Genomic DNA, 12,477 nt, shown 5'->3' with positions numbered 1-12,477 from the left:
TGTGTGACTGGGTGAATGAGGTTTGTAGTGTTAAGTCTTTTGAGTGGTCAATGAGAGCAGAAAAGTGCCATATAAGTACCAGTCCAACTGCCATATTTGTACTTGTTTGTAGTTTCCTTGTTCTTTTTTCCTTCCCCTCATCCCCCAGTTGCGGCAGATGGTTGCATCCATGTGGAGTTTTAATTTTGTGGCTGGTTGTTGTATGCGTTTGCAGTGTATCTGATGATGAAGAAAAATGACTACGGTATCTCTTATCTTTTCATCTGATTTGATGATTACAGAAACGTCTCAAACAAAAAATTAGCCTTTAAGAAGGAATCTGATTGTTAAAATATAAATGTGTTACGTACAGACAAAACTATACATGCCATATTCACAGCAAAAAACAAACAAAACAGAATGCATTGACACAAGCAATTTTATTTGAAAAAAGTGAACTGTACAGGACGTAAAAAAAAAGAAGAAAAAGAAAAAAGAAAATAAATGAAATCAGTCCCAATCATTTCTTGACATGCTGACAAAGCAGCTTCCTGTACAGCATTCGACAGAGGACAAATAAAAACATATTACATCACTGTAACCAATGTTATCAGTTATCAAACCTAAACCAGTAGGCATACTCTTGGTCTCGAAACACACACAATAAAAGTGGCATTTCTTCACGTATAGGTCTTCAATGTTACAATTCATGATTCAGGTTTTTTTTTTTTTTGCTGACTAAACCACGCCCCCTGTTGGACCACAGTGGGACTGTCACATGGCTCCTTCCTTCATGAACTCTAGATCTGTACAGCTTATCCCAAACTAGAAAATGCAAATCGAACATCTATTTAAGAATATCCCAGTAAGGACAATTTTCAGAAGCATTTCTGTTTAACTGAATTCTGATTTGACTTTCATCCATTCAGTTATAAGAATTTTTTTATTTTTTTATTTTTTTTTTTTAAACATCCACAATGGAAGTCTCTTCCCCAGGGTTCTCAGCATTTGGTTGAAACGATTGCATAGCTCTGAGAGTTAGCGCTAGCCCTCTCAGGCCCTTCAAATGTTAAAGCAAAAACATAACACTGGATAGTCAAGCAAAATGTAACCCCAAAGAAATAAACTTTGTTCAATCATTTTTAGCTGTATTGCTGAAACACAAATTCAAACACACAAGCAGTAGACGCTTTTCTTCAGATGTGCTACAAATGTGGCACTATTAATTCATCTTTAAAGATTTTCCACAGACATAAAATATCTGCACTGAATGTTATATTTCCTGACTTTGACACATTTTTGTACGGAAGTTATCGAATTGCTACTAAAGCAACATTTTAGTTGGCGTAACATTTTCTGGGTCCATGCATCAAACATTTTTTTCAGCAAATTTGCAAAACGGAGCCAGATTCAAACTAAAGCATGTTCCTTAATGTTTACATCTTAACTGAGACATTGATTTCACTCAATTTAAAATGTAAACCCTACATTTTTCTTGTCTTTTGTAATGCTGATTTAGCTCATTTTGGTGCACAGGACAGAAAATATGAGAAGGCTAAGTCAAACAGGCAACGCGGGGAGCTTGCCTTGACCTCTTAATGTTTTTAACCACTCACAAAACCCTCATATTGAAGTTGCTGCATAACTTGTGTGAATGTTTCATTTCTGGTACATTTATTAATGCATGCCTGATACATTTTTAATGGGATTCAGTGGGACTGCATGATACATATTTCATGAGATTTTATGAGCAGGGTTCCCTCAGAATGAGTACTGACAGATTCTCTTCAGTTTCATGAAGCAATGTACATAATGTTTTGATATCCTTTGATCATAATGAATAAATAAGACAAAAAAAAATAAAATAGACATGAAACTTTAATGACATACAAAAATGAAGAAACGCAAACACACTTGCCAGCAGACAAACACTCACACACTCACTCATTCGTACAGACTAAACATCTACATGAGCTATGCAAGTTTGGCTGCAGTGTGAGACAGCAGTTGAGTATCCGTGTTTTACAGGAGCAAAGCCAAATTCTGCACCTCGGTTTGGCACAGTGTAAATGTTGTACCAGAAAAACTGGTCACCCTTCTGCTCCATCTTCTGTTCCGCTTAGATTATCTTCTCTCCCTTTTCATTTGAATATTTCAGCAGTAAGTGAGGAAGTCCACAAAGGGGAACAGAAGAAACTCTGTACCTCTTTTTAAATCCACAGTGAGTGCAATACATTGCCAGCGAGACCCTTTCCGTGTTCCTCTTGCTCACTGCACATACTCTTTTAGCTGCCTCTTCTTTCACTCTCACCTTTTTCAGTGTCCAAACTGAGCACTCCCACACCATCCTTTGCAATGCAAAACAAGGCCATACCACTATGAGCGGTAAACTAAAGCACCTGCCCTGTAGGTTGTCTGGGCAGGTGCTATAGCTCGCTGTGACGCACAGGAGGCTCTAGCTTGTGTGATAGGGCGGTGAGGACCTTGTCAAACTTCTCGTAACGCTCCGATTGGCTGCCCTCAGAGCCACGGCTGCCCCACAGCAGACGCATCTGAAACTCCGTCTGGAACATGTCATGTATTTCAGCTCGTTCCTGAATTCCTGGAGAGGAGAGGAAGTAACTTATAGAAAAAACATCTAACAAACTTTACTGTTGCAAACTTAAATATGTAACCCAACCACATCAACAATAAACTGAATGAAAATATAAACTGCATTTATAAATAAAATCACAAATAAAATAAAATGTGAAAACTTAATTACATAAAACATGGATGGAAAAATTGTATTGAGAAGCACAACTCAATTTTTTTTAAAATGGCTCAAGAGATTTCCACCCATTCCCCACCGTTTATGACCAGTTAATACCAAATGACAGACTTTGCAATCATGTGAGCCAGTTCTTTTTGCTGGTGAAGACTGTGAGACAAGGCTGAGAGCTCTGAAAACTGGCGCTTTGAGAACCGATAACTTCCGTTGCCCATGCTGCTGAATTTTCCACGCTTAATGATCATTCCACGCATTGCAGTAAGTCTACAGGGAAATCAACGTAAATGTACCCAGCGCTTAATAAAAGGAAGTACAACTCCCAAACCCTAACCTGTAAAATTGATTAGAGACGGATTTTGGCCATAAAATGTTTTAGCTGAACTAAGTTTTACAGCATGAAATAAGCATCTCCACTCTGGTCTGTAGAACTGTTGATGAAAGGAGCAAGCTGAGGTCACGGTGATCAACAGCAGAATAACGGAAAACAGATGTGAACTGATAGCTATTGACAGATTGTTCGATAATGCAGTAACTGATTCAAACTGAGAATCAGTGGAGGGATATTAAGAGGTCAACACAGTCTGCATGGTAGTAACCACACACGATTATTACATCACAGGGATGCTGTGACACTGAACACACATTTATAGCAACGCATCGAGATGTAACAACATGTCAAGCTGGCAACAACCAACTGGTTACTGACAGGAAACAAGGGCTACGGCATATATTTATTACGCCACTGGGCTATAGCATCAACAAATTTGTCACATAAGTCTTAAAAATCCTACAAAAATCAACTACAGCACAAACACAAAGGAAAGGTCCACTGTGAGTGACTGCAATTAACTTAACCCACTAGTCAAAACTTACATCCTGCAGTAAAAGCTACAATGTCATTCGTTTTGCAGAAACCTGAAAATAAATAAAATATTGGACTGGATATAGGTTCCTCTTACCCTGTAATTTCGTCTCTGCATTGGTTCTGTAGAGCTCCCCGTGATGTGCAATGGTGCGAGCTGCCTCTAGGTGGTACATGACTACATCTACTCCCACCTCTGCACTCTCCCAGGGTTCCAGTACATCCCCAAGAGCCATACCACGCTCCAGTAAAGACAGGACGGGAATGATGTGAGGGAAGGTGGTGTTGGACAGAGCACTGGATTCTGAAAGCACGGGATAGTTTTGACTTTAGCGCTGTCGATGAATTTTTGTACAACACCAACCAGCCACAGAAATCTCACCTTTGCCGTCATTTATATTCTTCATGAAAGGCTTGAGTTTCTTCTCGTATAGAATAGCTCCCTCTGTATGTCTTTGGCGTAAGGTTACCCATGTCTGCTCCAGACGGGATATCTGAGACAGTGAAAGACACAAAATTAGAATGCGTTTGGCGCTAGCCTTCACGGATTTTCCACGCTAACGACGGTGGCTTCTGACTTTCTTACCTGCGGGAGCTCCAGGGCTCTCATCACAGCAGCAAAACCAAACATGTTGCCCAGGCTGCTTTTCAACTCTGCTGCTAATTGGATGGTCTTATGGAGCAGGGCCGCCCTCTCCTCCGTGCTTCCTGTACAGCCAAGCAGGTCCACAGCCATCATGATAGACATGGTGTAGAACCTGAGAAACAAAGTGACACAATTTATTTGTTTAACACTTATTTATTTCAGAGGCAAGTCAAGGTCTATTAAAGCCATCCTGAATTCACATCACTCTAGTAAAGTGAGTTGGAATAATCTGAAGGAGCCTTTTAAAAGAAGAAGAAGAAATTTATTATTTAGAGTACTCTAAATAATTTTACAAAAACTTTAGAATGGGACTTAAAGTTGAGCAAAAGGGAGCTGTAATACGTAGTGTGATGCTTCACATTTTGCTTTATAACAAGTTTGACTGCATTCCCATGCTGTTTCATGAAAGAAATATTTATTATGGAAGCAGAGGAACAAGGGGAGTGCAGCAGAAAATCAGAGTAATTGAAGGCGATGATTTACAGAATACGAATAAGAATGGAATCAAAAAGATAATCAATAGCTGGATTAATGAAAGGGTTACTCAGTGATACATAAAGGAAGATGTTAGAAAAAGAAAAAGCATCTGCACCTCTCCAGTAGGTCAAGTCTCAGTTGGTGTCCATGTGGTAGTGTCAATAACTCAAGCCCTGAGGACACTCCCATCATTCTTTGCATTTCTGGGGTTACACCTAATATTCTAGCAACCTGCCAAATAAAGGAGAAGAAAGTGTGTTCGCGGTTTTATGCTTATATTCCTGCTGGGCTACATGCATGTTTATTTTGGTACATAAATCTTTGGCAGTAATATGCATCTCAGTATGCATTTATGTTTAACTTATAAGTTTAAGCTTGCTGCGTTAGCTGCGTGTATTTATTTCTGTATTTTCTTCGTACCGTGCAGTCCACCATGGTAATATGTTTAGCTGCAGCCCTTGCATCCACCTCAGCCAGCAGCTCTTTGACTCTCTTCAGTACAGACATCTCCAGAGGCTTATTCTCAGCCGGCATAAGGCAAGACTCATACCTGCACAAGAACGATTACACCACATTAGATAATACCAAGGCAGCACAGGAAACGGGGACTAGCAAGGATACCAGGAGAGGCCCAACTTGTTTAAAAAAGATTGAGAGGATATGACTTTAAATTGATTACGGGGCTCAGGCCGGTATCTCAGTTTGTAACCTAATAGAATTTAGTGCCTTCAATAGCAAAAATGGTCCCTGAGTGAGCACAGACATAGAGCATGCGGGCTGTGCAATTTCATGCTCATCATCTGCTGACACCAATACATGTACTCATAATATTGACCATCTTCATTAGCAATCTGAGTATACTGTTGTACTATCAGCTGGTACATGAGATGTGATGTGTCCAAAACAACCGCAGCTTTTTCCTGCCATTTTTCCGCAGTATTGCTCACACCAATTTAGCAAATCTCCCCCTGCACCAGAATTTCACAGGGGAACACAAGGATATCCAGAGGTACTGCCAACTCGGTGCATCCTGCCATTTTCATTTTACAAGCTTCATCTGCTGTGTCCTCTTAAGGCACCGCAAGCCCAATAAAATACAGTATCTGCTGCGTCTATGACCAGAGCAAAAAGCCTGGCCTCGGGCTGTTTCCCCACAGGATTATCAGTTGCTTACTCAAGCCTGTTTTCCACTCCGTTCATTCATGGCTTTACTGCAGAGCCTGTCAAAACTTCCTCACTCACTCATATTTTCGCACTCTATAACTAAATGTCAGCAGGTGTATTGCCCTTTGAGCAGAATATTCTTCAACATTCCCTAACTGTATCCTGACCACACGATAGGCTGGCTATTCACCCTGCTTGTTACTTGTAACACATAAGCTGGTTTTCTTTGATATCCTTTCATGTAACAGCTGCCTTCTGGCTAGGTCTAAAACATTGCAGTTGTTGATATATCTGTCAGTCCAAATTTTAAATCTAGCCATATAACACAACATATAACAAACCGAGAAAAAATTTCACATTTTTTGTGCCTACTCTTCGTCCTATGGCCATAATTCATTAAGAATTATGAAAAACTAAAAACCGAATCATAGTCATGACTTTTCCTCTCAAAACAAGCATTAATATAAGACAAATCATAAAACTCACAAATGCATTTTAGTATGGAGTATGTCCTCGTCATATAATATACAATATGGAAACACCATGAAATATAAATCCGGAAGGCTGGCTTTATGTTTCGTACCTGGATGGCTTAAACGAGGAAGATGTCTCCACTTGTGGGGCGCTGAACACCCCCTCTCCTTCCTCTCTTGCTCCCTCCACTGTCCCCTCCTCCACTCTCAATCGCTCTACGTAGCTTTTAGTTGGTGGTTTGGGGGGCCCAGAGGGACAAGGTCTGAGGTCACAGTAGCTCCCTGCTGTTTCTGAAGAATGTGATTGGTAGTTGGGATGATGGGCTGGTGAGGAGTGTGCTGAGTGAGAGGTACGTGGGGGAAATTCTGGAGGGTTGTCACTGGCTGAGGGGCTGACTTGGGGGTCGCTGGAGCGACGCATCACAGGGGAAGGAGGGACAACAGCCAGGACCCGCCCACCTGAGTGGGCTCTCTGCCTGGTGACTAAAGAGAAAGAGAGAGAGAGCAAAAAGGAACCTTAAAAACTCCGCTGAGTGAGTTAGGGAACATGATTATGTTTTATTTATGCGCCTGAGTCTGTGACTGCCTGGTTACTTACTAGCACTATACGCTGGAGACAATGGGGTTTCCCCGACAGGTGACAAGGGGCAACGATACTCCTGAATCTGGTCCATGCTCATTGCACAGTTCCGCATTGCGTCTTTATGGTGGTGGATCGTCGATGGGCTGCAAACACAGCATTTTTAAAGAGATGTTAAAAATCTTTGGTTGCTAAGGTAATATAGGGAACCTCATAAAGCAGTGCAGCTCAGATTCAGATGACAGGAGTGGTGTGGTTAAGGATGTACGGATTTATTCTTGGTGAGAGAAAAGGGAGACGTTTTAGTCGTCATGATAAATAGATGTGTTATTTTCTGAGCAAAAATCACATTTGTGACTTAAGCAGGAGCAAAGACGTGGAGTACAGTTTAATCTCTTCTAAACTGGTGAAAAAAAATAGTTAAATAACGTTTAAGATTCACAATCGCCATTCATATCCAATTAAAACCATTATCAGCAGTAACGCCCACTTTCAAACCCAGTTATTTTATCCAATGTGCCTTACATCCATTTCATACAAATAAGGTCAACATGTTTTTACACTGTACACAACAACGTATTTGTCTGCTCCTCCTTGGTAGATTCAATTTCAAGTTTCAAACACCCTTTGTCGCTGAAACTTGACTGATCCAGTGCAGGACTGAATAAGACACAGTGCGCAGCTTCACTCTGAGGACTGATTATTAGGAAGGTGCTAATGGTGTCAGTGAAGTGAGGGGTGGGGGGCTTCAGGAATGTGAAAGGTAAGTGCACTAACTCTGTGCTCAAAAACAACACCAGTGCCACAAACAAACAAACACACACACAACCTGCAGTTGGGCACAGGTTCCGGCTCTGGTTCTGGTGTTGCCACTGGTGTCTCAACTGGACTTGGACTGTCTGAGTCACTAATCGTGTATATAACATAAAGCAACAATGACGTTACAAGACTGCAGAACATCATCAGGATTTTATCATCGTCTGTCCAGCAGGGGGTGTTTGCGGGTCGAACAGCATCTCCGCTTAAACACCGACCTGACTCCCGGCTCACTCGGCTCACCTGTGAGGTATGATCTTTTCAGTTGTCAGCCCATCGGTCATAGTGACACTCCTCCTCTTGATGTACGCTCCCCTCTGACTGGACGGTGAGTAGGCAGAGCCTTGCTTGCTGTTGGAGAGGGCAAAAGTGGCTTCTAGGTAGCGCAGAGGGAGAGTTCTGCTTACTGGACAGTAGATGTGGACGCCGCTGGACTGGGAGACCGGTTTGCGTTGACCGACGTAAAACCGCACAAGCTCTTGTACTGAGTCGAAACTATCAGACTCCAACATGTACTGCACCTGGAGAGGAGGAAATAAGAAATTGTGTCACGCACAAAAGCCAACTATCCCTCTAAAATTCAGTGTATACACCTTTCAAAGTACAGTGCGTAGAAGAAGCTGGTAAGTGCTTCAAAAGAAGAAGAAGACATCAATAAGCGGTGTAGCAATTAAAGCTTGGAAACAAAAACTAACAGAGGCACAGCTGGTCAACAAGGCACACCTGTGCCAAATTAGCCTCCACATGTAATTATCTCAGTCATTAGAGGCAGCAAGAGAAAATAAGCCGTTCTAATGGATGGATTTGGCATGCACATAAACACAAATAAAACTACAAAAACACCATTCAGATTAATATTGCGGGTACAACACGATTGTTTGCACGCAGGTTTGAAAGTGCTCTTAGCTGAGCTGAAAATGGGAGGAAGGCGCCAAACCGGTAAAGGCAGAGGACACGTTCACAGGTCATACAAGGGTGAAACAACACTGAAGATGGATGCACGGATTCCATTCTGATGCCATCACTGGTACTGTGCATGCTGACTCAGTGGGAAAACTCACGGAGGCATCTAAGTGTAACCGAGCCATTGTTAATGTTATTAGTTACGCCTGTGCTTCATCTGCTACCATCATCAAGGGACTTCATGCAACTTAAAAGACCAGTGGTAGCTTTTTGTGGTTTTCTGATCTTCGAGGACTAAACAAAAAGACATTTAAAGTACAATCCAACAAAATAAACAGGGATTAGATGATGTTTCAAGCAGTGCCGATTATTAAGCCCCTAAAAGAAGAACATGTACCTTGGTCTCACTGGATTTCACCAGGACTTTACTAATCTTGAAGTGTAGCACCTCATTATCCCACCGACAGGTCAGAACATAGTCACCCACGTTGAGCAGAGAATCGCGCACAAGGAAGTCTCCATTGCGCAAAACCAGAGTCTCTGATACCTATAGATGGAGAAAAAAAATACAGAAAGGATGGTTTGAAGCTTGAAAGCAAGACAGCTCACTGATCTGAGCTACAGCTTGTGCGTGAACGTTTAGTTTCTGACACTCTGGTTGTTGAACAATTGAATTTAGAGGATTGTGATTATTTATAACAATGCCTTAGGACAGTTTGTGTTCCTGAAAATAAAACAACTATCTGTCTAGCTGCCAAACTTGTCTGCTGTGCTGCTAAGGAAAGTTTGATTTCGCCATGAAGGATAAAATAATTTATTTTCTTAAGATGCATTTCAGAGTTCAGCACTATTTGTAAAAAAAAAAAAAAAAAAGAAAAAAAAAAAGAGAAAGTTATTCTTAAATTTTATTGACAAAACAAGCAATCCAGGAGCATTGTTAGTGTTAGTGAAACACCTCTGGGCTGTACATCTTGCTGTTACTAAACACTGCAGATGGTTTCTGTGAGAAGAAATCACAAATATTGATCTAGTAGCCACACAGCAAGGAAAAAAAAACATTTCAAACTCAGCAGTTTTCCCTTTACAGCAGCCTTCAAGGAGGGAGAGAAAGCAGAATGTGCAAAGCTTTAAATTCATTCAATAAAAGAAATCAAGGCACAGAATATGAAAGGCAACACAGTCCAGGGTTAGCAGTGTCAGATACCAGCAGGAGGCAGTATAAACACAGGTCAAAGGCTCCACAGAAGGGCACAATATTCTTTCTCTACCATTTTCAAACGTACCAACAGTCTAGATTTAAAAGGATATTAACAAATATGTCTAAAAGGAAAGCCATATTGAGCAATAAACTAGAATACAACAAAAGGAAGATGATCAAGAAGGAGGAACGGGATCTATGAAAGCTAATGTACAGTAACCATCCACAGGGTGCCTGAGATCTATCCACTAGGCATTGTTTTGTAAGCAGGGGGCTGGGGTTTCCCTAAGTTTACACTGGGGTAAATCCATGAATAAATGAATATTTTATGTAAATCAAAGAGGAAAGACTCACAGATGGTTGATTTGAATCTGTGTTTCTATGTGTGTGTGTGTGTGTGTGTGTGTGTGTGTGTGCGTGAAAAAGAGACAGAGGTTGATCAAGAGACAGAGGTCGTCTATGAAATACTCTCCACATGTGCATGCAGTGCATCAGAGTCTGTGGCTGTGTGTCTCTTTGTATCTATGTCTTAGTCACCAGCTGTGAAATTCAATTGCGTACATCAGCAACACGCGCAGCTGTCTGTTTGGCAGAGATTCCCTCCTCCTCAATGCTAAAGCAATTTCTACTGAGCTGTGACAGATGATGGGATTCATTAATCAGTGTCACTCTGTGTGTAAAGCATTTAAACTGGGCTTTCAAAGCCAGAACTTTGGCCAAGTAATCGCTCAACTAACACTACTGGATGACAACCCACTTCAACCCACAACAAAAAACAAAAAAAAACAAAAAAACACTCCAATCGCTTCACTGAAATTCTGAATGAATTGGTAGTGAGGGAGGTGGGGGGGAATACAAACCATGGCAGCATTAGATCATTAACTTAAAAAAAAAAATCATATCAATATATTCAGTCATATCATAGAGGGTTTCTTGATAACTCCATTCTTAAACAGGGTAGTGAAAACAGCTTTGGTGTGATCGAAGCGAGTCAGTTTACAAGCTGCAGCTAATCTTTGAGGCATCTTTGCTGGAAACTTTGCTCTGATTCTGTCCCTGATAAAAGCACAAAAACAGAAGGTAAGCTAAAGTTAGAACACTAATTTTTAACACAACAGTTAAAGCAGGTTCTGCAGTTGAGAGTGTTAGTTATCACAAACAGTGAGACTGTGTGCAGGTACTGCATCAGAAGTTGTGGATTAACGTGGATTAAAATTTCTTTCTTTTTTTAAAACTTTTGATTGGGTGGACAAAACACACAATGGGATTGCCAAATTAAAAGTTCAAATATGCACAAGTGAAATTTGCAAATTGCTCGGTTAGTACAAAACCCCAAAAGCAAAGGGTCTTCAAAGTGCAGCCAGTGATGCTGCAGTGATGGCTCTTGGTAGGATTTTATGCAGCCTGCAAGCCCAATACTGCAAGTTTTATTCATTTGCAGCTTGAGACATACTATGATGCCGTAAACAGAGCAAGACCAGGGGGAAATAAGTTGTTAATATAATGTTCCTAATAAAATATACAGCCCATAACAGCGATCCGTCTAAAGGTTAAAAAAGTAATAAACCAGAATAAAGGAAAACTTGCATAACCTTCCAAAATAAAAACCAACAAAAACCTTCAATAAAGACTTTTGATTTGTGCATTTTCCCCTGTGCGTTCCTCACAGAGGAAAATGCACACCTTCATAAACTGGCAATCAGTTTAGTCAATTTTCAACTGCATGGATTGACAATGAAAAGTAGGCAACCCCTTACATGTATGAGTCATTCTTTTAGTTACATTTATGTACCAGTATATTATCATGCATATATTCAGGACTTTCAGTGTTGCAAGTATAAAGATTCTACATTGTGCTTCATGAAGTTTATACCTCTCTGGGTATGTGTCCATGGTACCAGCCATGGCTCCTGATGTCAGCAGGGCTCAGTTTCAGCTCCTCCTCTAGTTCTTTGCGGAGTTTCTCAGGAGGAGACTCCAGCAGGTACTTCTCCTTAGAGAACTGTATGAGCAAAAACAAGAGAAGAAAACCAGACATCAGTTAGGGGTGAACTTGTAGCTTGTACAGTGTACTTGCATGGAAAAAAAAGATAAGAGGAAAAGTCTATACATGTCTTATTTGGCAAAACCCCACAGAGATTAAGATTTATTTACAAAGGAGATTTGAGTTCATGAATATATATATATATTTAAATTTGAATACAAGTAACTGTATAATCTAAATAGTATGATAATATAATATGGGTGTACGGTTAAACAACGCATCTTTTCCATAAATACGCAGACATGCACAAAAACACACACTTGGTGTTACAGAAGGCAACACTGCAGGGAAGCATCACTGTGTGCTGCCTCCCACACAAACATGCACGCACACACAAACACACACACACACACACACACACACACACACACACACACACACTGAGCAGAAACAATCCGATCGACCCTGACCTGATTACTAAGAGGAAGAAATCATGAGCGAGCTCTTATTATTCTTATGTATTATAGAGACGTTGCTTTAGTCTGTGCAGCCTGAAGTGCAGCCACTCAGGAAGTAATTTGTGTTTCTGCAATATTACAAAAAACCCACACATTAATACAAATGC

The 12,477-nt window shown here is 40.7% G+C and overlaps 1 protein-coding gene across 3 annotated transcripts in view; it reads right to left on the bottom strand.

Annotated features, from left to right (window-relative positions):
* Positions 1–400: 400 nt before the first annotated feature.
* Positions 401–12,477, bottom strand: part of sh2d3ca (SH2 domain containing 3Ca) — a 66,131-nt gene continuing 54,054 nt past the window's right edge. For 2 of the 3 annotated variants that reach the window (XM_084934950.1, XM_084934952.1), the window contains 12 exons: positions 11,742–11,870; positions 9,068–9,217; positions 8,011–8,288; positions 7,781–7,858; positions 6,970–7,097; positions 6,482–6,854; positions 5,155–5,284; positions 4,850–4,965; positions 4,198–4,369; positions 3,994–4,105; positions 3,709–3,915; positions 401–2,581 (listed from right to left, as the gene is read on the bottom strand). In XM_084934950.1, coding sequence (XP_084791076.1) covers positions 2,406–2,581; positions 3,709–3,915; positions 3,994–4,105; positions 4,198–4,369; positions 4,850–4,965; positions 5,155–5,284; positions 6,482–6,854; positions 6,970–7,097; positions 7,781–7,858; positions 8,011–8,288; positions 9,068–9,217; positions 11,742–11,870 — 2,049 coding nt within the window. In that variant the 3' untranslated portion in view covers positions 401–2,405. The remainder of the gene's footprint in view (positions 2,582–3,708; positions 3,916–3,993; positions 4,106–4,197; positions 4,370–4,849; positions 4,966–5,154; positions 5,285–6,481; positions 6,855–6,969; positions 7,098–7,780; positions 7,859–8,010; positions 8,289–9,067; positions 9,218–11,741; positions 11,871–12,477) is intronic. The other variant, XM_084934951.1, reaches the window with a different exon arrangement.

The sequence above is a fragment of the Perissodus microlepis genome, chromosome 7 (assembly GCF_051167445.1).
Source record: "Perissodus microlepis isolate ML-2025 ecotype Zambia chromosome 7, ASM5116744v1, whole genome shotgun sequence".
NCBI lineage: Eukaryota > Metazoa > Chordata > Actinopteri > Cichliformes > Cichlidae > Perissodus > Perissodus microlepis.
This window is presented reverse-complemented; position numbering and strand designations above follow the sequence as displayed.